Below are 27,766 nucleotides of genomic sequence, written 5' to 3' on the forward strand. Positions count from 1 at the left end.
AATCCGAACATTAGGAATACAAACTTGATCATGACATCCCATGACATTGCTCTTATCAATCCGAAGATCACCATCTTTACCTTTGACTAATAAATGTCATCTTATCAACCCATTCAAATCCGATTTCCGACCTTTTCTAATCTCATCAAGAATACCATAAGTAAGCTTTCACATATGAAGCTCAACACTTGAAGAAGTCGCTTTACACACCCAACTCAAATCTCACAACTGTTTCAACAATCACAATACTCGAATCATCGACATAGACGTATGCAATGGTTTCTCATATTCAACTCGTCCTGATCAAATGAATACTTCAAACTCTTGTAGTCACTTACACACACAAATCTCGATCCGAATAATTAGTGCCTTCAAATGTCCCAAACAGAAATAACAACTGCCAACTCTAAATCTGGTGACAGATAAATCCTTTCAAAAATCTTAACTTGCATAAAAGCATAAACCTCCACTCAACCAAAAACTCACACAAGGAAACTTAGCAAACAACTTCTTCTTCCCAACACGGACAAAACAGTTCTCAAATACTTAGCATGATCATCTTCACACTGATGATACCTACACCTCAAATCAAACTTGCAAAACAAACAAGCTCAAGCCAACTTGATCCATCAAAATATCAATCCTCGAAAGTGGATACTTTTCCTTAATTGTCACTTTTCTCAATTGTCTAAAATCGACACGAAGCCTGATAGAACCTTCCTTCTTAACCAACAAAACACATGCACCCTACGGCGACACACTTGAACGAACAAACCTCTTCTCAAGAAAATCCTTAAGTTGACTCCTCAACTCTTCCAACTCAGAAGTTGGCATCCGATACGGAACCCTCGACACCACAATAGTTCTAGGAACTAAATCCATCAAAATAGAACTCCAAGACAGAATTCCTCTTTTCAACGATGAATCAATTAAACCTTCAAGAAACACTTATACAAATGCGCAACTATCCGCAATCCCAACAACTTCTCTTTCTCAAGAACATCCAAAATCGTCGACAACATAAATAACGTCGTACCACCTTGCACCGACTCATTCACTTCCAATATTATCAAACTAGTCAGATAAGCCTATCACGTCCAATACGATCCCGTCTACTATCAACAAGAGATTAAGGGTGATCAAGTCCTCAATTTGTCAATAGGTAGCCAACAATCATAATAGAGTATAAACTATCAGTACTAACATTAATAATATTCTTTTCCAACTTTTTCTCATAGCACAGAAGCACTATGATTCCATAATTCATAAATCTCCCAAGATCATCTGAACCAGCTAACACCGACGTCCAGTAGCTACGTACCAAAACACTTCTAACAATATCTCAAAACAAAATACCTGAGATCCTACTCATCTCTTCATACTCCTAATTCTCACTCGAGTTCCAAAGCGTTTCTAACAACGTCAACTCACACAAGGCTACTCAAACAACAACTTCATAGTCCATCAGTAGCGTTAGAGCATCACAACTTTCTAAATTCCATTCTTTAGAATTAACCAACATCTACTCCGTGACACTCCAACTCGATTAACAACCGAAGTCTTAAGTCCAAGTCTCCTTCACTTCAGAAAACAACAAAGTCCAACAACACTAGTACTGCTGCCCTCAATAGCATACTAACATCTTGCAACTGAAACATATCCGAGAAGCACATGTTCTCCCCCACTTAGCTTCAAACCACTCCTACATACAACCGACTAGAGGCACAACAAGTACTGACAGTGCTCCACACACTTATCACGTACTGAGGAATTAAACAACATTAGACAACACTGGCCGGACAGACCAACCTGCTCTGATACCACTAATGTAACACCCCAATTCTACCCAGGCATATAGGTACAAATATCAGAGTATTTAAAATTTCATACAACGCAATTAGGATGTTACACTAAGTAACCAAACAAACACCTAGAAAATAAACGGACATCAACGATGCCAAAAGCATACACACCTGCCAATAAAATGATACATAACACACGGAAGATGTGAACATATATATATACATATAGCTCTCACTCTCAAAGAGGAGTTTTCCAAAATAAAGTGTTTACAATACACATCAACACATTATCACATATACATGTTCAAAGAGTCATATATAAATAAATAACAATAGACTCCCGACTCCCCGGTGTTACGTATCAGAGCAACTGACAAGACCGACTGGAGAACTACCTCTTCCAAAAGACTCCCAAAGCGGCTAATCTGCAGGATGCCACTCAAGCATCAAATCAGCAGAAGGGTGAGAATATAATTCATAATGAAAGCATGACAATTATAGTAATGCCAACAAGTATCATCAATAATCATACAACAAAGTAATCCACTCATTCAACCACAATCAATATATAAGTAATGTGACACATGAATGCTAACATAAATTATACAGACAGACAATGATGAATGAGACTCGACTATGCATATGCATGTGGTACCAAATCCGGAGTAAAACTCCCCTTGTCATTATGACAAATACACCTTTGCCGAGCATTATGCTGGGACTTCTTTCCCTCAGGAAAATACACCTTTGTCGAGCATCAAGCTACGACTAAACGTCATCGAGCATTTAGCCCCCACTGATGACCTCTTGCCACTAGGGCAAATACACCTTTTTACCGAGCATTAAGCCCCCACTGGTAATAATTGCCAATTCAGGCCACCTGCTAATAGCATTCCGCCATTAACGTAATGAAATGTTATGCTGTGCAAATATATGACTCTATTACACGACAACAACAACATCAATAATATAACACGGTCACATACCCACGTTACACCGTTTATATTCTATCCAAAAGGATACATCACCAATTAATAACATCGTTATCAATCACATCACACCATAATTACCACACAGGCATTAATAAGCACACAGCACACATTCACCGTTCAAACATACTGGCCACATCGGCATAGATGAACGTATAACACACTTATACACATCAAATTAATATTGGCCATCGGCCCACAACTTCATCAATACATCATCAACAAGTTGTAATAACAACAATTCAACAATGATAATACATCATTCTCATAACAACATTTACTTGCCATAAGGCCACACATCATGTTAATAACAAACAACCAAACATCGTCTCACATCAAGAACGAACATTCATTAATACATAACACATATGAACATGATCTCATGTTATCGACAACTAATCACATACCTCGTACCAATACAATAACATTCACACAACACATCATTATCAATTACAACCAAGCACTATGATTATTTACCAATCATATCGCGCATATAAACAATTATGTGTTTTCATCAACAACACCTCATAACCAATTAATAACAAGCTAACCAAGCCTATACTATCATATAGAACATCCAACTAGCTTCCTAACACTTCGAACGGCGTACGAAACGGAGCTACGGATCAAAAGTTACAAGGTTTCAAAGTTTGGATAATTGAACATACTACACAACTCATCACTTGATCCTAATAAAAATAATAGGATAACACATCCTATGAATCATTTAATTAGATAATAATATAGGTTATTGCGTTAGCTTTCCAACGCTTCGAACAGCGACAAAATCGGAGTTACGGTTCAAGAGTTACGAAGTTTCAAAGTTTTGGAAAAACAGAAAAAGCTGTCATCCGCTTCAGCTCCGCTCAGCGGACCTTCACAGAGAATTTTCTGCAACAGGACCTCCGCTCAGCGGACCCACCTCCGCTCAGCGGACCTGCGTAAACCCAGAAAAAACCAGAACGCACCAGAACGGTTCCAGGCCCCTTATACCCACCAAAACCACTCCTAAACATCATTACAACACCAATACAACACATACAAACCATAGAAACAACCTATTATCACACTTTTCATGGTTAATTCATGAATCTATCTCAAAACCTAACTTTTTATACAAACTCAATCAAGCCATAGAAAAGGAAAACAAACATGATCAATCACCACAACATAACAAGGATATCATTTAATCATCATACAATCATTCTCAAACAAACTTAGATCAAACAAAGATCACACAAGAAAATTGTGGAAATTGGAACAAGAAGAACAAGAACAAGAACAAGAACAAGACTATAAGAATCATACATCCAAGATAAATTAGATTCACCCCCTTACCTTGCTATAGCAACGATCGGAACTCGAATCGGTCGAGAATCCACCAATCTCCACTTTTTCCTCTTTTCTCTTCTTCTTCCTCTCTTCTCTTTCTTTCTCTTCTTTTTCTTTCCATTCTCTTTCCTTTCTCACAATATTTCTTTCTTATAAAGAAAATATCTATCCCGCGGAAATGACCAAAATGCCCCTACGCTCAAATATCGTTCAAACGCCCCAAAACGCGGAATATTACCTTAATAATATTTCCGGTACCAAAAATATGAAAACCTTCAATTAAATATTAGTCCGCCATCCCGAACTAATACCGACTGAAACAACTCCAAAAACGGTACAATTCCAATAAATGTCACAAACGTCCAAATCAACTATATACTTATTTTCCGGGCGTTACAATTGTTCATACCTCAATTTGATTCCTGGTGGAAACAATGTTTGGCCAATGTTCATACCTCATTTCATAACTCTGGATTAATAGGGCCTATTTCCCCTAGAAACCAGAGGTTATAAAGCCAAAAAAAAGAGGATTATTCTCTTGTCTTGTGGAGTAAGTCATCACGAGGATTGCTCTTGATAACTTAGTTAGATTTTTGTTTAGGACGTTATAACAATAGTAAAATCTCTTTCGTGTTGAAAAGGGACTGGAGTACTCTCGGATTGTGAGGGGAACCAGATATATCCTTGCATTCTTTATTTTTATGCACTTTATTACTTTCTAATTCATACACCAAACCAGAAAAATAAGAACCACTTGAGTCTAAAAAACCAGCATTTTGAAAGTACCTAATTCATCCTCTCTTAGGCGCAATTTGAACTTACAACGTTGAGGTTCTGGGAGAGTTTGCAGAAGGCTTTGGGTATGAAGTTGTGTTTGAGTTATGCTTATCATCGGTAGAATGATGGTCAGACAGAGAATACAATCCAATCCTTATAATATTTGTTGAGAGCTTGTATGCTAGAACAAGGATGTGCTTGTGATAGCTTTTTGCCGTTGATTGAGTTTACCTACGACAATAATTTTCACTTGAATATTGGAATGACACAGTTTGAGGCATTGTATGGTAAAAGGTATAAGACACCTTTATGTTGGTATGAGTCGAGAGAAGGTGTTATGATTGGAACTGAGATTGTCCAACAGACCACAGAGAAGATCAAAGTGATCTAAGAGAATACGAGAGCTTCACTGGGTCGCCAGAAGAGTTACCATGATAAAAGTCAGAATGAACTTGAATTCAAGAAGGGAGATCACATGTTTTTGTGAGTTATCTTGATAACTGGTGTTGGTCGAGCTTTGAAGTCTTGAAATCTCACGCCGCGTTTCATCGTTCCGTACAAATTTTGTAGAGTATATGAGAAGTGGACTATCAGATTTCTTTGCCGCTGTTGCTTGCTAATCTTCTTGATGTGTTTTATGTATCTTAGTTGAGGAGATACATTCCAGATCTGTCTCATGTGATCCAAGTAGATGATGTGCAAGTAAGAGATAACTTAACTGTTGAGGCATCACCCATGCAGATAAAGGATCGGGAAGTGAAGCAACTACGTGGTAAAGAGATTATCTTGGTAAAGGTAGCTTAGGGAGGACCAGCTGATGGAAATGTGGCATGGGAGCTTGAGAGCCAAATGAGGGAGTCGTATCGAATCTATTTACTTAAGATACTTTTTGAGGGCGAAAATTCTTTAAGTGGGGAGAGTTGTAACAACCAATGTTTAAAATATTCAAATTAATATACTCAACTTGTTTCTCTTAATAATAATTTTATAATAATAATATTTATTTTTAATAATATTTATGTTGTCTATAAACATTACGAAAATTAAAAATATTTGTAAATTTGAAGTAGATTTATCTATAAAATTATTATTAATTATTATAATTTTATAGTAACAATATTTGTTTTTAAGATACATCTGCGCATCGCACGGTTCAATCGACTAATTAAAATAATTTATAATAATTTTTTTCAATACTTAAAAACAAATTCCAAAGAAAAATTACATGTATCATTAATGTATCACACTATCATAACAAAATAAAAAAGAAAAAAAAAATCAAACATGATGACAATTTTAACATACATAGGTTAATGAAAAAGACACATTTAGTTATTAGTGGCCCTACAAGTCGTCCTCACTTCACCCTCATTTCCAGTAAGAACATTCATAGCACCCATCTTATCCATAGCCTCAGCAAATCTCTTTTGCCACAAACCATTCTCAGCCGCCATCTTGTTAACAATAGGAATTGTTCTAGGATCATTGATCAAATTAGAATCCGTAACCAAGACCGTCTTGTTCTTTGTCACCATATTCTTGTAAAACAAGTTATCAAGCTCTGTTGGAGTCTCATCGAAATTCACAGTTGGGTTTCTAAATAGCTGTGTCCCAGCATTCTTACAGATACCTTGAAACTCTTTAACAACTTGATCTGCCAGTGTAGGGTCAGGCTTCCTCGTGTTTTCGTAATTAAAAATTCTTTCCATAAAAACATCACAATGAGCCGAACCAATTGAATGTGCACCCAGTAAGATAACCATTTCTTCAACTGTGAAACCTTTCTTTATGAAAAGTGCAACCATTCTTTCGATTGACCAATTAGGCTGTGGGAGATTGTTGTCTTCCGCGATGGATGCGAGAGAAACGAGCGAATCTCTACGGCCGCCAAGAGGCGCTCTACGAGGTAAACCGGCAAGGTGCATTCCTTCACTGATTGAGAATGCTAACGTGTCTGAGCATGACACTATTCCTGGACATTCTTCTTCTAGCTTTTCTTTAATGTCATCAACTGTGTCAGCTCCTTTGAGAAGTTGACCATTGAACATTGACCCTTTCTCTACTTTGTCTCCTGTTGGTGAGTAGTCTAGCAAGATCGATGCATCACATCCCTTTATTTCCATCATAACCAAGCATATTTTAGAACATACATCATATTAGCTCTCGTTCTATTTATAAAAAATTTTACTTTTCAGATACATTGAATAACTAATTAATTTATCTGTACAATATATTATCCACGTATATTAGTTATTCAATATATTTGAAAAAATAAATTTTTTCTTATAAATAGAATCAGAGGTAGTAGCATGGGTTAACATTTTTTCTAATAGTTACAAAACATTGGTTGGAGTATGGAAAAGCAAAACTTACAACGACGAAACAGTCATGAAATTGAAGACGAAGGAGTTGAGCAATTGCCTCTGGATTAATCTTAACACTTTCAGCGAGTGCTGCAGCAACGATTTTCTCAGCATTGGGACAAGTTTGGCTATAGAATCCTACCTTAAGTTTAGGTCTACCATCAACCACAACCTTTCCAATTAGCTTATCGTCTCCATTTAACTTTCCAGTTCCCAATCCATCGTCTCCAATTAACTTTCCAGTTCCCAGTCCATCGTCTCCATTTAACTTTCCAGTTCCCAATCCATCGTCAACCTTTGCATTTCCGATTCCATCGTCAAATACTGGTAGTGCTTCTTGTTGATTATCATGTCGTGCATCATCATTATTTCCAATACCAAATCCAAGGCCCTCAAGAAATGGCAAAGCTATAGAAGGAACAATAACCAAGTTAAACAAGAAAAGTGTCACAAGTATGATCCGTGCCATTTTCATTTCAAATGTTGAAATGGATGTTCAAGGTTTACCCCGAAGAAGAACAAAGGTAATAGAACCTTTATATAATCAAATGTGTTTGTTTATAGACAGGTTTCTAATAGTTTGATTGAGGTGTAGCCATAGCCATGTTGGTTATATATAGTGATTCTTAAATTTTATTGGTTGTTTTCTTATCCGTTGGAATAGGAAACCAAGTTTAGCAACTTATGCAGCTTTCTAAACCTATGTTTCTTTAGATATCTTCACGAAAATATAGTTTAAAAATATGTACATTCTATTGTAACGATGGATCTAAATATTTGTTTCTAAATATTTGTTGCAGTGGAGGCAATAAATAGTTATGATATTTTTGTAAAAGAAAAATATTGGATTAAAGGCGCATATTAATTTTGAGAAAAAAATTAAAGACATTTGATTTATTTTTTTTTTAAATGTAAACTATATTCTTAATGAGCCTAGCGCGACGATTTTTAATGAGGCACCTCTAATTTTTTACACATGTGCTTTTAGTTATCGCAGGTAAAAGGTAAAAGACGTCAGAGTGATGAAGCTTCAGGCCAAACACTTTATCGGATCTGAGTTAAGTCTCAGCCGACTGTACTTTTCGGTCTCTGAATTGAGTTGACACTCTTTCTCTAGGAATCGAGTATTTTACTGGATCTGAGTTAAGTCTTAGTCGGCTGCACTCTCTGGCCTCAGGATTGAGTTGGCAGTCTTCCTCCGAAAATTGAGTACTTTACCGAATCTAAGTTAAGTCTCAGTCGGCTGCACTCCTCGGCCTCCAGATTGAGTTGACACTCTTCCTCTGGGAATCAAGTACTTTATCAGATCTAAGTTAAGTCTCACTGGGCTGCACTCTCAGGCCTCTGGTTTGAGTTGACACTCTTCATCCGGGAATCGATTACTTTACCTGATCTAAGTTAAGTCTCAGCCGACTGCACTCTCTGACCTCTGGATTGAGTTGACACTCTTCCTTCAAGAATAGATTATTTTACCGGATCTGAGTTAAGTCTCAGCCGACTGCACTCTCCGGCCTCCGGATTGAGTTGGCACTCCTTGGCTTCCAAGTTGAGTAAACTTATTGGCCGAGTTAAGTAATTTTTTGTTCAAATGGAAGCGAACTCATTCACCAGAACACTCAAAATAAAATTCTCGAAGTGGTTCAACCGAGATGACTCTTAGTCAAAGCGTTTTGCCTCATTACTCTGGCCTCTCATTTGGGGGGTATCATATAATCATGGTTAAGGATATAATACCTTAAAAATTTAATGCAACGAAGCGAAACGTATACAAAAGCATAATATATATATATAAAAACCGCAAGGAGCTCAAAACATTGTGCATTGCCGCATAGGGCTTAAAGGAAGTATAAAAGACATTACAAAAAATGCATCCCCATGGATGACTAACAAACAAGAAAAAATTATACGTCGGGCTAGTCCTCTTCTTGGACAACTCTAGACTGTTCATTCTCGGTTCCACCTTTTTCAGCAACTTCAGTCTCCGAGATCTCAACATCTATCTCCACCAACTGTCCGTCCACCACGACCTTGAAGTAGTCCATCTCGGCTACATTGAGATCTGGTTGAAGACACAAAGTCTGGACTTTGACTCTGTCAAAAGCTTTGTCGCCGGCTGCTAGGAGATCCACTTGGGCGTCCTCCAAGGAACACTTTAGTTGTTCATTAGATTCGCAAAATTGATCGACATCTCAGATTAAGCCAGCTACAGTGGCCTTAACATCCTCATTCTTTTTTGTCATTTAGGCCAGTTGCTTGGTCACCTCCTCCGTGTGGCGGATCTGCTCTTTGAGATCATCCTTAAGCCTGGTCACCTCCTTGATCAAGCGAGCCTCAGCATTCTCAGACCCATCCCCGACCTCAAACAGATCCCGAGTGATCACAACACACTGCATCAGATAAGAGCTCGGGTTTGCGGTTAACTGCTGAGCCCCAATGGATTTTTCCTTCTTAACATCCTCGGTGGAGTTCAAATGGTCATAAAGAAACTTCATGCCATCAAAGTTGTTATACTAGAACTTAAAATCACCGAAGGGCCACGACTGTTGGCTGTTATCGCCAGTCTCTCTCATCAAGGCGGAAATAGCCATGTCAGCTTTGCTCATAATGTTTCCCATTAGAGTTTTTGCCATTTTTACAGGTCTTTGTTAAGGCTGGTCAGACGGGGCCGGAGCGGAGTCACGAGACACTGAGATCATGGTAGTTTCTTTTTCCACCCTCGGTTTCCTCTTCTTCAGAGCCCAGGTCTGTATACCAGGTCGAACTTCAAGGTGGATTGACCTGCTCTCCTGGCTCTAGCTTCGACCATTAATTTTTTCTGTTCTCTGATGTCAACGGCTGACATTTTCTCTCCAACAAAAATGAAATAAGGTTTAGTAAGCAAAAGAGATATAAATACATGCGAGCTAGGGCTTATAAAGCCTTACCTATAAATTTCAATAATTTCTCTTGCTCATCAACCATAGTCATCATGTGTTTAAACTTTAACATTTTGAAGTGTGAGTGCACTTTTCCATTAGATGTTTTGCATGGTGTCAAAATTTAGGAAAATTGTAGCATTTCTGTCTATTGAACGATATTTCTGAGTCGTTATGTGTACTTTTGCATTAGGGATCTTAGAATACACCTAGAACATGTTTGGAAAAGGTATCATACATAAAAAATGAATTACATAACATTAAAAATCATATTCAAGCTTGAAAACCATTTTCTACTCAAAACACAAGTGCATGTGTCGACAAATACGTGCTTCAAGTCGACACATGTACCTCAATAACGAAGTCTCTGGCTTCTACTTGTATGTATCGACACATACTACTTTTTAGGTCGACACGTGCACTCAAAATTACTATTATGTGTAGACACATATGTATTTCAGGTCGACACATATGCTGCAGTTTTGAAGCATGTAGCTTCTATTTAAATGTGTCGACACATAACCTGATACAGGTTGACATATACATTTACATCAGTCGATACATGACTTATATGTGTCCAAACATGCAACTTTTTTCTAAAAAATTGTATTCTTTTTCACATTCTTAGGTTTCCCTTTTGCCTCGAACTTGCACTACTATAAATACATCATACAAGCATCTTTTGCAACTTGATGAAACTATAAACACATACTAAGATTGTTCATCATCTTCAACCTTGCATCTATGCATACACATAAACAAAGTATACATAATCATTCATTGGTTGGGTGCCATCTAAACTTGGTTGATAACATTCAATTAAGTTTGGTTGTAACCTAAGGTTGGGTTGAGAATCATAGGGGGTTTCATCGGAAAAACTGTGAGGGTTTTTACTCCAAGAGCAAGGTGTTGGTTTGGGGATTTTCGACACGATTTACGCAACCAGATTTGATCGAGTGGAGAGCTTTGAAGAACGAGAGGTTCTTGCAAAGGAGTAGTGTGAGGTGGTGAATCAATTGGTAATCTTTGGTGACAAAAACTCGCAATTTGGATTCGATCAAGTGAAAATTGGGAAGAAAGGTAGTTTCTTTCAAAGGAGTATTGCTAGATGGTGAATCAATTGCTGTTTGTTGGGTGAATTGTTCAAACTCAGGTCAAGGAAAGAAAAGTGCAATGATCAACATCAAACATAGAGTTTGTAGGGTTGGATTGCTTCACATATCTTGTAAACAATTTTTTGCATAGTAAGATTGATATCTCAATTCTAAATTGGAATTGGGTGAAGACATAGCCATAGCAAGGACAATCGGTGAACTGTCTAAACAAATCCTCGTGTCCTCTTTCTCTATCTCTTTATCTCTTGCAATTTAGATTTCCATTATCAAATTGTTAAGCACATTGATTGAGCGATTGATTCGTAATGATTTTCTGTTAATTGTTTAAAGCAATGTTGAGTTGTTGATTTCCTTAAAATCAATTAGATTGTATAGGGTTTTTGTTATCAACAAACTTAAAGGAAAATCTAAAAAGTCAATCGCACGCTAAGTGTTCGAAAATTTGACACTTTGAATTTTTGTGTTAAATTTCATTGAGAATTGGAGGCTTACTGATCACATTAAAACTGTTAATTGAGAAGGGGGCTTATGCCCTGTTGATACCACATGCATTTGCATAGTGTCGGTTGCATTGCATTCTCATAATGATGGAATAATTGGTGAATGAATTTAGTGAATCACGATGCATTGTTGGATGAATAAAGCGATGTTAATGTTGTATGAAGTGGTAAAATTATGTATGATCTATATCTCCTATATTATTTATCATGCATTCCTTTATATTGTATGATATCCCATCCCTTCTGTTTGAATGTTACCCCTATGTTGGTAACGTGCAGGTAATCAGGAATGAAGGCTAAATACCTTCAGTTGTCAAGTTGGTGTCGTCGCTCTAATACGTAACACTCGGGGGGATGAATGCTAATTGTTTTGCTATTGGATTTTAAATTATTTGTTGAAATATTTTGTTACAGTTTGATGCTGATTATGTTGGATTAAGATGTCATGACGTTTCTAAGCTAAACTATGTTGGATTCTGCTGCTTAATTGAAAGTTATTTTTGAAGACTAATTTTTTTATGTTTGGTTCATCCGAGTTAATGGTGTTATGTATCTGTTTTAATTGTAATTGATTGTTGATGTTTATGATGAAAATGTGACAACCTATATTTACCATCAATAGTATCGTACTTTGATTTTTTATTATTATTTGACAGGGTAAATTGGGGTGTTACAACTAACACACAATGACATGTTCAGTGATATGATTTAACAGATATAACATTCATGGACCTCTATCAGGAATCTGACTACCAAGTCATCCAAGAAGATTTTCTCCACAGTGATCTCACAAGAGTCTGACCTTCACTCGGTCCCTTTTGAGATATGATTATCACTGACCCAATAAGATCTGACCAACTTGGTCTCTTATAAGGATTTCCACAATGACCATAACCATTGTCTTCATGAGCTTCTGACCTTCACTCGGTCTCTCAAGGTATCCTCAACAATACTTATTATTTTTAACCATTAGATTGAGAAGAATCAACGGTCCAGATTTGAAGTGTTAATAACTTACTCTTGGAGTAAGAATATTCCTCCTCATATATATATATATATATATATATATATATATATATATATATATATAGAGAGAGAGAGAGAGAGAGAGAGAGAGAGAGAGAGAGAGAGAGAGAGAGAGAGAGAGAGAGAGAGAGAGAAAGAGAAAGAGAGAGAACGTATACTATGAGAATGTCATTTTTATGTGAGAACATGAGAATAAATTTGAACCATTAGATTTTAAAATAATGGTGGAGAATATGTGTCATTCTTTTTTTCTCACCTCCATCATTTATTTTAATAATGAGGGAGAGAGAAAAAATGAATGACACATAATCTCCACCATTTATTTTAAAATCTAATGGTTCCTATTCATTCTCATATTCTCACATAAAAATGACATTCTCATAGGATACGACAAGAAAATTCTTTTTAAATTTTTTTCTCTCTCCTCCATTATTTATTTCACCCCTATACTTTCCTTTCAGAGTGTGATTTGACAAGAAAATTCTTGTTATTTTTGTGTGGTTTTTTGTTTTTGAAGAAGAGCTAGATGGTTTAACCATAATACGTGTTTAGATATAAAAACTGAAAAATGTTTAAATAACCTGCATTATTTGATTTTTCTATTGCTACTGCATTATGTCAAAATAACCAGCATTATGTGATTTTACAGTCCTCACTTTCTTCTCACTTGTTATTTCAATTATTGATAATCATTTTTATTTATGTTATTTAATTATACCTACCTACTTATCTACATGCCGATAATTTTTGTCCAGTAAGTATGACTTTCAAACTCATGCAAACATTAAACTGTATTACTTTCATAAGTGGTCAAAAGAGGAAAATTAATTCAACATCATCACTGTGGGCTTGAAAACAAAGCCCACATTCTAATAGTAAAAGTTATCTATTTTACCAAGATTATGCATGATTCAGATATATGTAATTATGCATGATTTTTTTCATTGAGGATAATTTCTATTTTTTTTCATTGATAAAGTTGACAGAATGGCTATAACATGTATAAGTTGTGACAAAGCATAAAAAACTATGTTGTTTTTTATTTGTTATTATCCTCCAAAATCCCTTCTTGATGATCATTACGAGTGGCATAGACATCATCAACTTCATTTTCATCATTAAAAGAAGACCGTCGTGTTGAAAAAGAAGTATTGTGATCAATCTCTAGAGTTAAATCATCATTTTCATCACTATAGTTCGTGTTTCTTTGGAGGACAACATACCACCTATTGTTTGGGGGATCCTTTACATAAAACACATGTATTGCTTGAGCTGCCATGATGAAAGGTTCTTCATTATATCCTACCTTATCCAAGTCCACCAATGTAAATCCTAATTCATCAGTTTGTACACCATTGTTACTATTAACCCACTTACATTTAAAAATAGGAACTTTAAACTTCATATAATTGAGCTCCCATATCTCTTATATAACACCCAAATAAGCTATGGATGCCAAAATGGAATTTTTATCCTTTGAACTAGAGAAGTGCATTGAAGAAGCCATTATCATAACCCACTATTTTGCATAGTACTCTTACCATCTTACAATTTTGTACAAATGGAAACTTATTGATATCGTACCCACCCAAACATAAGACATTAAAGCTAGGCTCATAAGCTAAAAACTTTAATGTATTCGAAGCATTATTATAATTCATAATCTTGGTTTAAAACCATTTTGAGAATGTTCTGTTATGCTCTTTCAACACCCATTTTTCGGACATTCGAGGGTTTTTGCCTTTGACAATGGTTTTATGTGTACTCAAGTATGGCTGAACCTTGTTAGTGTTATTTAATATATACAAATGTGCTTTAGAAATTTCCCCTTCACCCATATGCTTAACCTTTAGATGTGTATCCTTACCGCCACATCTTCCGTCATGACGAGACTTCGGCAATCCTACAGGTTTTGCATGTGACAAATACTCTGTACAAAGCTTAACGGCTTCTTTTGTGATGTACCTTTCAATAATAGATGCCTCCGGACGATAATGATTCTTCACATAGCCTTTCAATATCTTCATGTATTGATCCAAAGGATACATCCATCTTAAATAAACAGGGCCACACACTTTAATCTCTCTAACTAGATGGGCTATTACGTGAACCATGATGTCAAAAAATGAAGGAGGAAAAAACATCTCCAACTGACACAAAATAATAATAGATTTGGTTTCCATCTCATCCAATTTATTAGGGTCTATCACTTTGTTACATATATCATTAAAGAAAATGCACAATCTAGTTATGGCATGTCGGACATTTTTTGTAACACCCTTCTAAAACCTCGCGGAATATCAAATAAAATTCAGAGTAAAACATAAAAAGGGTATTACAGCTTCATAATATTAAAAACAATAAACTTTGTCATGCATTAGGGGAAACATCAACACATATTATTCAGTAAATATGTTAACACAGCGAAAAATACTTCAACAACCGAATAATATAAATAACAGAATTCACACCAAAATTCATCGATTCAAACCAACAAAACATTATTCTAACATAAGAAATAATCCATCAAACAATACTAAAATAAACGCCCCCCAGTGTTACAAGACCAGAGCATGACACCGACACAACTGAACTAAATGAAGTAACTCTACGAGTTATCCTTACCAAGCACAAGCCGCTACTCCTTAATCTGAAAAATGTCAACAGTCATTCACAATTAACCAATTTTATAAATCCATAAATAACACGACATCATGCATATTATTCACCCAATCGAACATATTCAGTTATTCAACAATGATACATCAAACACACCAATTAAGTCAATTACAACACATTATAACATTGGACATCTTCCATTCATGTTATAATCACACATACAACCTAATGCAATACAACTACATGCATGTGGTACCAATCCATGGGATTAACCCATCTCACTGATCCACCATCATCAAGGATACGGCTACCTCCACCCACCAATTCCACACAATGGGAATTAGCTATCGCTGATCCAGCACCACCAGGGTACAGCCACAATTATGATTATGTATGCATGCATCACCTATTGCATGCTAATCATCAACACCAACAACAATTATGGATAATGTATTCACACCTCAACATAATCCAGACGATCACAGTATATAGTTCACACCAGGCATAATATTTCGTCACAGATATTGTCATAGCACATTCACATTGTCACATTAATCAGTTATGCACACAATGTACGATACAATACCAAGAATTTAAATCGAGGCATTTAAAATAAAGCCAACTACTATTCCCACACATCATTCAGTAACATAGAATATTTTATTAGCTTCACGATGCTCAAAACGGTACTTAAAACGGATAGGTGGTTTAAAAGATATGAATTTTATAAAATACTTTATTTTTTTAAAACAAACAGCGGTAACCGATTACCTCACTTCAAGTAACCGGCTACTGCCTGACGGAGTAACCCAGAATCCTAATCGTAACAGCGATAATCGGTTACCTCAATCCAAGTAACCGGTTACTGCCTCCCAGACAGCAACAATAACACATTTTCAAACAGCGGTAACCGGTTACCTTAACTCACTAACCGGTTACTTCACAACGAATAACACTTCTTCGTTGACGTAACGTCAAGTAATCGGTTACCACACCACGGTAACCGGTTACCTCGTACCTGCAGCCCCAAAAACACAGTTTTGACAGCATCTAACCATTTCTATTTCCATTCAATTCGTACCCAAACGGTTCAAACACAAAAACAGCACCAGAATTCATGTTATAACACAACATTAACATGTTTGGGGAACTAATTAACACCATATACAGTCACTATCATTCCAATTCATCAAATATTCCCAAAACCCCAAAATTCCCCAAAACCTAACATATCTCAATCGAATCAAACAACATACAATCAATCCTATTTCTCATGAATCGATAAAAGAGATTAATCGGAAGAGTCCCCCCTTACCTTAGAGTTTGGTTTGGTTCTTCCCCTTCCTATGCTCTTCAGCTCTTTCACGTTCGTCTCTTTTCTCCAAAATGCTCTTTCTCTTCTATTTTTCCAATTCCCTCTATTTTCCTTCTTTTATGAAAAATAGACCAGCTTTAATAAAAGGCTCAACAATTGACACCTCCTCTTTACTAACTACAAATCTAGCCCAATAATCTTATTCCCATAATTCTTCCAAATTTTAATTTAATCCCCGAATAATTAAATAAATTCAAATAATTAAATTAAAAATTCAATTAAATTAATTTACGAAATTACGGGTGTTACATTTTTGGGCAAGATACCACGAATAGACACATGTAGTAGTTGTTGCATCAAAATGTGACAATCATGAGATTTCAAGCCAACTAGTTTGATAACTTGTATTGACACGATACTTTTTGTAACACCCGTAATTTCGTAAATTAATTTAATTGAATTTTTAATTTAATTATTGAATTTATTTAATTATTCGGTGATTAAATTAAAATTTGGAAGAATTATGGAATAATGAGTTAATGGGCTAGTGTTGTGGTTAGTAAGAGGGAGGGTGTTAAAACTAAGGTCTTACTAAAGTTATGTTAGGTTTTCATAAAACAAGAATTTTGGGAAAAATAGAAACACAAGAGCATTTCGGAGAAGCTGAACACGTAAAGAGAAGAGGAGGAGAAGAGTCAACGAGGAAGAGAGATCTCAAGAATTGGCTAAAGTAAGGGGGACTCTTCCGATTAACCTCTATTATCGGGTTGTAGATGTTAGGACTGAGATTGTATGCTATTGATTCGGTAGAGAATTGTATTCTAGGTTGGGGTTTTGAAATTTAGGTTCAATTTTGTAGATTATGTGTAATTACATGTTTGTGATGATTGATGATGTTGGATGTGTTGTTTGATTGATGATATAGCATGTATTACATGTAAATTGGTTCTGTGTTTTGTGTACATTCGTAATGATTCGATTGGGTTGTGTTTGGGGAAAATAAGTTGCTGTCAAAAGTGCTTTTTTTTCTGTTGCAGGCTGATGTAACCGGTTACGGTTGTGAAAATTGGGGTTTTTGGGCTGGTTACGATTTCGTAACCGGTTACGGTGTCGTTCGTAACTGGTTATGGTCACGTAAAAATAATAACGAATAGAGTTACGTCAAGCGTAACCGGTTACGGTTTCCTTGAAACCGGTTACACTGAAGCTGTTTTTGATTTTTTTTTTCATAACCCGTTACGCTTTTTCTGTAACCCGTTACGCTGTAGATATTTGTGAAAAATAATTAATTTCACAATTTCATATCTTTTGAACCGTAAGTCTGTTTTGAATGCCGTTTTGGGCGTTGAGTCAATAATTTTATTTCCTATATATCTAAATAACTCAAAGAGCAGTAGCTCATTTTTATTTTATACAACCGGTATTTCTGAAATGGTGAATTATGATGGATGTGTTATATGTGGTATTGTGATGATGTAAATCCCATGTTGTTGTGTTGGTTTGATGTACTTGGTACATGATTGTGAAAGTCGTTATTGTCGTATGTACTGTGTGATGAGTTGAATTATGATAATGTTGTTCATAAGATTAAAGTGGTGATTAGCATGTGATAGATGATGCATGCATTTCTTAATCATATGGTGGCTAAATTCTGATGTCGATGGATCAGTGGTCACTAATTCCCATTGTGTGGAATTAGTGAGTGGAAGTAGCCGTATCCTTGGTGATGGTTGATCGGTGAGATAGGTGAAACTCATGATTGGTACCACATGCATATAGTTGCATTGCATTAGGTGTATGAATTATTATAACATGAATGGAAGGTTGTCCAATGTTATAATGTTGTGTGTTTGAATTACTGTTGTTTCGTGGATGTGTATATAATCTGAATGTATTTGCTATTGGGTGAATATTATACTGTTGATGTTTTATCGTTTATAAACTGATAACATTGTTTAATTGCGAATGAGACTCACCCTTATTGTTAACCATTTTTCAGATTGAAGTGTAGCGGTGCTTACTTTGGTGAGGATAGCTTGTAGGCTGTCTCGATAGTTTAGAGTCGTGTCATGCTCTGGTCTTGTAACACTGGGGAACATTTGCGTTTTAGAGTTGGATAATAACTCTCGTTTTGGTTTTATTGTTGAATAATGTTGTTTATGCCTTGAATGTGGTAAACGATGGTTTTAAGTATTCAACTGATGAAGTATTCTGCTGTGTTTTAAAAATGTTTTTAATTGTTTATGTTCCTTGGAATAGCATGACAGACGTTTTATTTTATATGAAGTAATTGTAACGCTCTTAATTGCATATTCACTCTGAAAATATTATTTAATTTATCGGGGGTTTAGACGGGTGTTATAATAGTGCTATTAGAGCATAGTCAATCGTTGTGACCAGAATCTTGTTTTCATTATTTCCCTTGTATACGACTGGTGTAAGAGCTGACATTGTCGATACTTTTATTCTAATGGAAATTGTTTTGTGAATTAGCATAACAATGGTTGGAAGAGGTGGAAGAAACGCTGACGCGATTGCTGAGGCTTTGGGCATGATTGCTGGTATGCTGGGAGGGAACGCCAATGGAGCTGGGATTAGTGCTGATAGACAGTTGGGCAACTTTCAGAGGAGCAATCCTCCGTTGTTCAAGGTAACTCACGATCCCGAAGGCGCTCAGAAGTGGCTGAAGGAGATTGAAAGAATCTTCCAAGTGATTGATTGCGCTGAAAATCTGAAGGTTAGGTATGGTACTCACATGTTGTCTGAGGAAGCTGATGACTGGTGGATTGCTAGTAGAGATGATCTTGAGGCTGCTGGTGTAGCAATTACTTGGGTTGTGTTCATAAGAGAAATTATCAGAAGGTACTTTCCTGAAGATGTTCGAGGAAGAAAAGAGATAGAATATTTGGAATTGAAGCAAGGTAACATGACGGTACCAAAGTATGCTGCGAAGTTTGTCGAGCTGGCAAAGTATTATGTACACTACAACAATGATGGGGCTAGTGAATTCTCGAAATGTGTTAAGTTTGAGAATGGTCTTCGTGACGAAATCAAGCAGGGTATCAGGTACCAGAGGATATGTTGGTTTACTGACTTGGTGGATTGTAGCAAAATCTTCGAGGAAGATAATCTCAAGCTAAAGTCATCTCACTCTCGCGAGTTGGTTGACAAGAAGGGAAAGAAGCCTATGGATAAGGGTAAGCCATATGGAAAAGATAATCCAAGAGCTGGAGGTTGGAAGAAACCTAGTGGGGGAGACTCTTGTGCTCTTGTTAGGTGCTATAAGTGCGGTGAACCTGGACATTGTATCCATGAATGCAAGAGTGAAGAGAAGACATGTTATAGGTGTGGTAAGGCAAGTCATCTTGTTGCTAATTGCAAAGGGAAGGCTGTGACTTGTTATAACTGGGGCGAATAAGTTCATATTAGTCCATAGTGTCCTAAACCGAAGAAGAATCAGACTGGTGGTAAAGTGTTCGCCTTATCTGGTTCCGAGACTACCCCTGAGGATCGATTGATTAAAGGTACGTGTTTTATCCATGGCACACCTTTAATTGTAATTATAAATACTGGAGCAACTCATTCTTTTATTTATATGGATTGTGCTAAAAGATTGAATTTAGAAATATCTGAGATTAATGGAAGTATGGTTATTCACACTTCTGCGTCGGGGTCAGTGGCTACTTCGGTTGCTTGTTTGAACTGTCCAATCGATGTTTTTGGTAGAGAACTCGGAATGGACTTAGTGTGCCTTCTGTTGGAACAACTCGATGTTATTCTGGGAATGAACTGGTTGCAATTCAATTGGATTCATATCAATTGTTTCACAAAGACAGTTATTTTTCCTGAAGACGTCAGTGTTGAGGACTTGGAGCTGACTGCTAGACAGGTGAAGCAGGCGGTTGAAGACGGGGCTGCTGTATTTATGTTGATTGCATCCTTGGAAGCGAAAGGAAAAGCTGTGAGTAGTGAATTACCGGTAGTATATGACTTTCCAGAAGTCTTTCCAGAAGATGTGAGAGAGTTACCACCTGAGAGAGATTTACCTCCTGAGAGAGAGGTCGAGTTTGCTATTGAACTAATTCCTGGAACGAGCCCTGTGTCGATGGAACCTTGTTGTATGTCGGCATCTGATTTGGATGAATTGAAAAGTCAATTAGAAGAATTACTTGAAAAGGAATTTATTCGTCCAAGTATTTCGCCGTGGGGTGCGTCAGTGTTGTTGGTAAAGAAGAAAGAAGGTTCGACGAGACTGTGTGTGGATTACAGACAGCTGAATAAAGTTACTATCAAGAATCGGTATCCATTGTCGAGGATTGATGATTTGATGGATCAACTGGTTGGGGCGTGCGTATTCAGCAAGATTGATTTGAGGTCTGGATGTCATCAAATTCGTGTGAAGGCGTACGATATTCAGAAGACGGCATTCAGAACAAGGTATGGTCATTACAAATATACCGTGATGCCATTTGGAGTTACTAATGCACCTGGTGTTTTTATGGAATATATGAATATGATTTTTCATCCTTATCTTGATAAGTTTGTTGTGGTGTTTATTAATGACATTCTGATATATTCTAAGAGTGAAGAAGAGCATGTGGATCATCTTAGAGTTGTATTAGAATTGCTGAAAGAGAATAAGCTTTATGCGAAGTTGTTGAAGTGTGAGTTCTGGTTAAGTGAAGTAATTTTTCTTGGTCATGTGATTTCCAAGAATGGAATTGCCGTAGATCCTGCAAAAGTAGAAGCGGTATCTCAGTGGGAAGCTCCAAAGTCTGTTTCTGAGATTCGTAGTTTTCTGGGTCTTGCGGGCTACTATAGAAAGTTCATTGAAGGATTTTCAAAGTTAGCATTGCTGTTAACTAAGTTGACAAGGAAGGGTCAAGCATTTATTTGGGATTCGAAATATGAAGAAGGATTTCAAGAGTTGAAGAAGAGGTTGACTAGTGCACCTATTCTAATTTTGTTGAACTCGGCGGAATCTTTTGTTGTGTATTGTGATGCTTCATTGATGGGATTAGGAGGTGTAATAATGCAGAATCAACAGGTAGTGTCTTATGCATCGAGACAACTCAAAGTTCATGAAAGAAATTATCCAACTCACGATTTAGAGTTGGCAGCGATTGTATTTGTGTTGAAATTGTGGAGGCATTATCTGTATGGTTCAAGGTTTGAAGTATTCAGTGGTCACAAGAGTATGAAGTATCTCTTTGATCAGAAAGAGCTTAATATGAGGCAAAGAAGATGGTTAGAGTTCCTTAAGGATTATTTTGGATTGAATTATCATCCGGGTAAAGCAAATGTTGTTGTTGATGCGTTGAGTAGGAAGTCTTTACATATGTCTATGCTAATGGTGCAAGAATTGGATTTAATTGAGCAATTCCAAGATTTAAGTTTGGTATGTGAATGTACTTCTAATAGTATTAAATTGGGTATGATAAAGTTAACAAGTGGTATCCTGGATGAAATTAGAGAAGGTCAGAAAGCTGATGTTGAGTTGGTTGATAAGTTGACTTTAATTAATCAAGGTAAAGGAGGTGAATTTAGAATTGACGAGAATGGTATAATGAGGTTGGGTGATCGGGTTTGCGTCCCTAATGTTGCCGAACTGAGAAAGAGTATTCTTGAAGAGGACATCGTAGTGGATTGAGTATTCATCCCGGTGCTACCAAGATGTATCATGATCTGAAAAAATTGTTTTGGTGGCCGAGAATGAAAAAGGAAATAGCTGAGTTTGTTTATTCTTGTTTTACTTGCTAGAAGTCAAAGATTGAACACCATAAGCCATATGGAGCTATGCAAACATTGTTTACTTACAACAATAGTTACCATTTGAGTATAGGTATGGCTCCTTTTGAGGTTTTGTATGGTCGAAGGAGTAGGACACCGCTATGTTGGTATGAATATGGTGAGAGTGCTGTAATTGGGCCAGAGATTGTTCAAGAAACTACGGAGAAGATTAAGAAGATTCAAGAGAAGATGAAGGCTTCTTAAAATCGTCAGAAGAGCTACCACGATAAGAGGTGGAGAACACTTGAATTTCAATAGGGAGATCATGTGTTTATGAGAGTTACTCCTACGTCTGGTGTTGGTTGATGTAATACGCTGGGAGAACTGACTTTTTTAAATGTTGCGGATAGCAAGAGTCGCCACCGAATTTTATTTTATCCAATTTATAGAAAGGCTAAAAGAACAGAAAAAACCTTTTTTGAAAGAGATTGAGTTCGGGGGGTAAGTTATACGAAGGGAAGGTGTAAGCACCCTTTGTATCCATGGTTATCCATGGACTCTTAATTGCTTAGCTCACTTTGTTTTCAAAATGTTTGAAATGTGGTGTGTGAATAGTAAAAACTTTGTTAAGGACTTTAGCTTGTAAATAAGCGTAGCCTTTTTGTATTGATTTGAGATTAGTGGGAAAAAGATAGTTTTGAATTTGAAAAGAGCAAGCATTTAAGAGTACCTACCCTAAGTTTATAAAAAATGTTCTTTCAGCTTTTCAGGGTGAAAGGGCTATCCATACCATAAGAGGGTAGGAAGTCCTTTCATTGGATATTGAAGGGTCATAGAAGATTATCGTTCGCCATAAAACTGTCCCTACCATGTAGAGGCTGAAAGATAGAAAAATACTTAGAAAGGGGGGGGGGGTTTGAATAAGTGTAGTCTAAAAACTTGAACGATAAAAACAATTTGCACAGTTATTTTTATCCTGGTTCGTTGTTAACTAAACTACTCCAGTCCACCCCCACGGAGTGATTTACCTCACCTGAGGATTTAATCCACTAATCGCAACAGATTACAATGGTTTTCCACTTAGCCCACGACTAAGTCTTCTAGAGTATCCTGATCACAACCTGATCACTCCAGGAACAAATGCTTAGACACAAGCTAAGACTTTCTTAGAGTATCCTGACCACCACGTGATCACTCTAATTACAACTGCTTAGACACAAGCTAAGACTTTCTTAGAGTATCCTGACCACCACGTGATCACTCTAATTACAACTGCTTAGACACAAGCTAAGACTTCCTAGAGTATCCTGATCAACACTTGATCACTCTAGTTACTTACAAATTAATGTAATCAAATAAGAGTTTTACAATGCTTCTGAAAAGCTATAATCACAACAGTGATATTTCTCTTAAAGTTTAAGCTTAATCTCACTAATATATTACAACAGCAATGTAGTGAGCTTTGATGAAGATGAAGTTTCTGAGCTTTGAGTTGAACAGCGTTTCAGCAAGTTTTTCAGAATAAGTTCGTTCAGAATTGGTAACCTTGCTTCTCATCAGAACTTCATATTTATAGGCACTTGAGAAGACGACCGTTGGGAGCATTTAATGCTTTGCGTATTCCGTACAGCATTGCATTTAATGTTTCACTCTTTTGTCAACTACCTCGAGCCTTGTTCACGCTGTGTCTACTGACGTTGCCTTTAATAGCTTCTAACGTTCCTTTTGTCAGTCAGCGTAGCATGCCACTTGTACTTGCTTCTGATCTGATGTTTGTGTATACAACGTTTGAATATCATCAGAGTCAAACAGCTTGGTGCATAGCATCTTCTTGTCTTCTGACCTTGAAGTGCTTCGGAGCGTGATACCATGAGAACTTCAGTGCTTCTACTTCTGAACTCAAGTTCTTCTGATGCTTCCATAGACCTATGTTCTGATTCTGCCTTGACCATCTTCTGATGTCTTGCCAGACCATGTTCTGATGTTGCATGCTGAACCTTCTGAGTCAAAGCTTCTGAGCGCTGATTTGTGCATACTCTTTATATATTTCCTGAAAGGGAAATTGCAATGTATTAGAGTACCACATTATCTCACACAAAATTCATATCCTTGTTATCATCAAAACTAAGAATATTGATCAGAACAAATCTTGTTCTAACAATCTCCCCCTTTTTGATGATGACAAAAACATATATAAATGATATGAATTTGCGATCAGAAAGAGCAGACGGCTAAAGACAATTTACACAGCTATAACATAAGCATGTGAATATGTCTCCCCCTGAGATTAACAATCTCCCCCTGAGATGAATAATCTCCCCCTGAAATTAATACTAGAAGAATTTTATAAATAAAAGACTTCCCTGAGTATTTCAGTAGAGACGTTCACATATGCTTGATCTTCAGAATATTCATGACTTCCGATTTCTGCTTCCATAGGACAGCTTCAGAACTTGAATTTCTTCAAATCTTCAGAACATCCACAGCTTCTGATTCTTGCTTCCATCGGACAGCTTGAGAACTTGAATTTCTTTGATCTTCAGAACATTCACAGCTTCTGATTTCTGCTTCCATCGGACAGCTTCAGAACTTGAATTTCTTTGATCTTCGGAACATTCACAGCTTCTGATTCTTGCTTGCATCGGACAGCTTCAGAGCTTGAATTTCTTTGATATTCGGAACATTCACATCTTCTGATTCTTGCTTCCATCGGACAGCTTCAGAGCTTGAATTTCTTCTCACATCACTTCATGCTAGATTGTATCAGAACATTGTTGAATGTACCAGAGCATCATCAGAGCATCTCTACATCCTGAAATGTTACAGAACAAAACTAAACGACAAAAGTCAGCATGAATGAGTCAGAACATAGAGTATGTTTCATAACACATAATATGTATCAGAGCCATATGATATGTATCAGAACACATAGACATAATGTTTCAGAGCATATTCTATCATTAGAATATATGAACATTCTTCCTTCTTGCTTCTTGCTTCTGATTCTGAAGCTTCATAGCACTCAGCTTGCTTCAAGAATCCAAGAGCTTGATTCATCTTTTTGCTTCTTATGTTGATCTTTAAAGAGAATCTTCAATTCCTGTAACAACACAACTTAAAGCATAGAACTTTGCAAGTTCTGTTAGTAATGTGAGGCCTTTTTACCCGGTAACTGATAATATTAATCAGATCATTTATCATATTTTCTCCCCCTTTTTGTCATAACATCAAAAATAATATAAACGATTCAGATGTAGAACACGACAAAGGAAAGAAACAGAATAAAAATTTTCATTGATTAAACAAACAGGATTACAAAAGATGTATGCAGAATAAGCAGATGCAGCAAGGAAAGAAAACTACAAAGACCAAAGACTAAGACCCTAGCGTAGACAAAATCTGCGCCAGAATGTAATGAACCCCGTCAGTGCTTGCAGTTTGCCTTGCCATGAAGGAGCGAAACTCAGCATTGGCTACTTCTTGCGCGTCCAAACGAGAAGCCAGCATAGCTTGATTCTGATGCAGAGCTTCCAAGGTCTCCATCAGAGCTGAGGGTTCACCAGAAGAAGAAGCACCAGAACTTCTGCCAACAGGGACAGCAATCTCAGCAGGACGATCTTCTGGAAGGTCTTCAGCTTCTGTACCTTCCATCTCAACATCTGAGTCTGACTCAGGAGCAGCCTCAGCATATTCTGGTTCAGGAAACTCAGAAGCTCCAACTTCCAACGCCTGAAGAATAGCTGCTAGGTTTGTTGGAGGAGTAGGACCAGCAACTTCAGCAGGATAAACCACTTCTGGAAAGACCATGTGAGGAGCACTTTCAGAAGGGTTCATTCTGAACCAATCAAACAACCATTGAAAATCTCCAGTCAGCACAAGATACCTTGGTCTCCATACCACGATGTCTCTGCAGGGATTTTCTTCTACCATCTCATCTGCAGGTATCCTCTCTTCAAGAACTCTTCTGTTCCTGATGAGATGGTGATAGCTGCTTTCACCAACTTCCAAGAGAAGACCACGAGCCCCAGGTGCTTCAGTCATGATCATTCTCTGGACATCCGTAGCCCTAACCAGAAAATCCTGGCGAAAGGCTTCCCAGAGGTTGCAGGTAGCATACTCATCCAGATGATTAAGGTGAGCAGCACCCAGAATCTCCAACCAGCTATTTACATCTGAGTGTAAAAGCTCTAGAAAAGAATGAGTGGTAGGTGTTGGAGGGTTGACAGTGAATCTGGAGTCAGGGAACACATAGCTGTAGGGGTTAGGTGTTCTGGTGGGAAAAGGGTGTGAGAGAGATGAGGAGATATCTATGGAATGGGTTGAAGGAGAAAGGATATCAAATGGTGAAGATGGTGGTTCCAGAGAGGTGAAAGAAGAGGAAGAGGTGGTGGAAGTCTGTGAAGAGGGAGGTGATTGAGGGATACCATCAAGGGGTTGATACACACGTCTAGAGTAGTTTCCAGACATCATAGCTTCAAAGGGATTCACCTTGAGAGGGTCATAGGTGATCCTTACTCTTTTTGGTTTGTTTTATGGTTCATCAGTTGCCTTTCTCTTTTGTTTACGATCAGTTTCTTGATTTGCAGAACTTGACGAAGGATTCATGATGAAGTTGCAGATAGTGAAAACTGCTAGGGTTTATGATATGAATGCAAAGAGAGAGAGAGAGAGCGAAAAAGAAACTGAATGCAAGAGAGAGAAATATAAGAGGGAAAAGAAACGTTTGAAGAGTATTAAAAGAAAAAGAAATAAAAGGAAATGATGGATAGCATTTAATGTTACGTGACGTGAGGAGAGATAATAATGACAAAAGAAGTGATTAGCATAGTTACCTAAGTAGGCGTCCCCTCAACTGCACGCACGCTTGTCCAGAAATAGTGAACACGTGTTTACCATCTGGATAGCTAGTTACAGCTGTTTTACTTTTAAAGAGATTCTGAATCAACTTAGACAATGAAACGTTAGTAATAACAGAATCACTACTTCTAATTGATTAAAATCAGAACTTCTTATAAAAGACAAATCCAATCACATTTCAGAATTTAACCATACATAAGATCTTCTCATCTTCTCATTCTGGACATAAATCCATACTGATATTTTTCAGAATGAACTTAAACCTATCTTCAGCAAGGGGTTTTGTAAAGATATCAGCCCATTGATGGTCTGTATCCACAAAGTTTAAAGATATAACACCCTTATGAACATAGTCCCTTATGAAATGATGTTTAATCTCAATATGTTTAGCTTTTGAATGTAAGATAGGATTCTTTGATAAACATA

The 27,766-nt window shown here is 37.0% G+C and overlaps 1 protein-coding gene across 1 annotated transcript; it reads right to left on the reverse strand.

The window, feature by feature from the left end:
* Positions 1-6,062: 6,062 nt before the first annotated feature.
* LOC131650666 (peroxidase 57-like) lies at positions 6,063-7,806 on the reverse strand. The gene is made up of 2 exons (XM_058920368.1): positions 7,274-7,806; positions 6,063-7,011 (listed from the first exon to the last, which is right to left on the reverse strand). Exons 1-2 carry the CDS (start codon positions 7,736-7,738, stop codon positions 6,229-6,231), a joined length of 1,248 nt encoding a protein of 415 aa, XP_058776351.1. The 5' UTR covers positions 7,739-7,806; the 3' UTR covers positions 6,063-6,228.
* Positions 7,807-27,766: the final 19,960 nt, after the last annotated feature.

This window comes from Vicia villosa, linkage group LG2 (assembly GCF_029867415.1).
Source record: "Vicia villosa cultivar HV-30 ecotype Madison, WI linkage group LG2, Vvil1.0, whole genome shotgun sequence".
NCBI lineage: Eukaryota > Viridiplantae > Streptophyta > Magnoliopsida > Fabales > Fabaceae > Vicia > Vicia villosa.

Coding starts and splice junctions, on each gene's coding strand:
- LOC131650666 (XM_058920368.1), bottom strand. CDS start 7,738: ATGAAAATGGCACGGATCATACTTGTGACACTTTTCTTGTTTAACTTG. Junction 7,012..7,273: donor TTCATGACTGTTTCGTCGTT/GTAAGTTTTGCT, acceptor ATGGAAATAAAG/GGATGTGATGCATCGATCTT.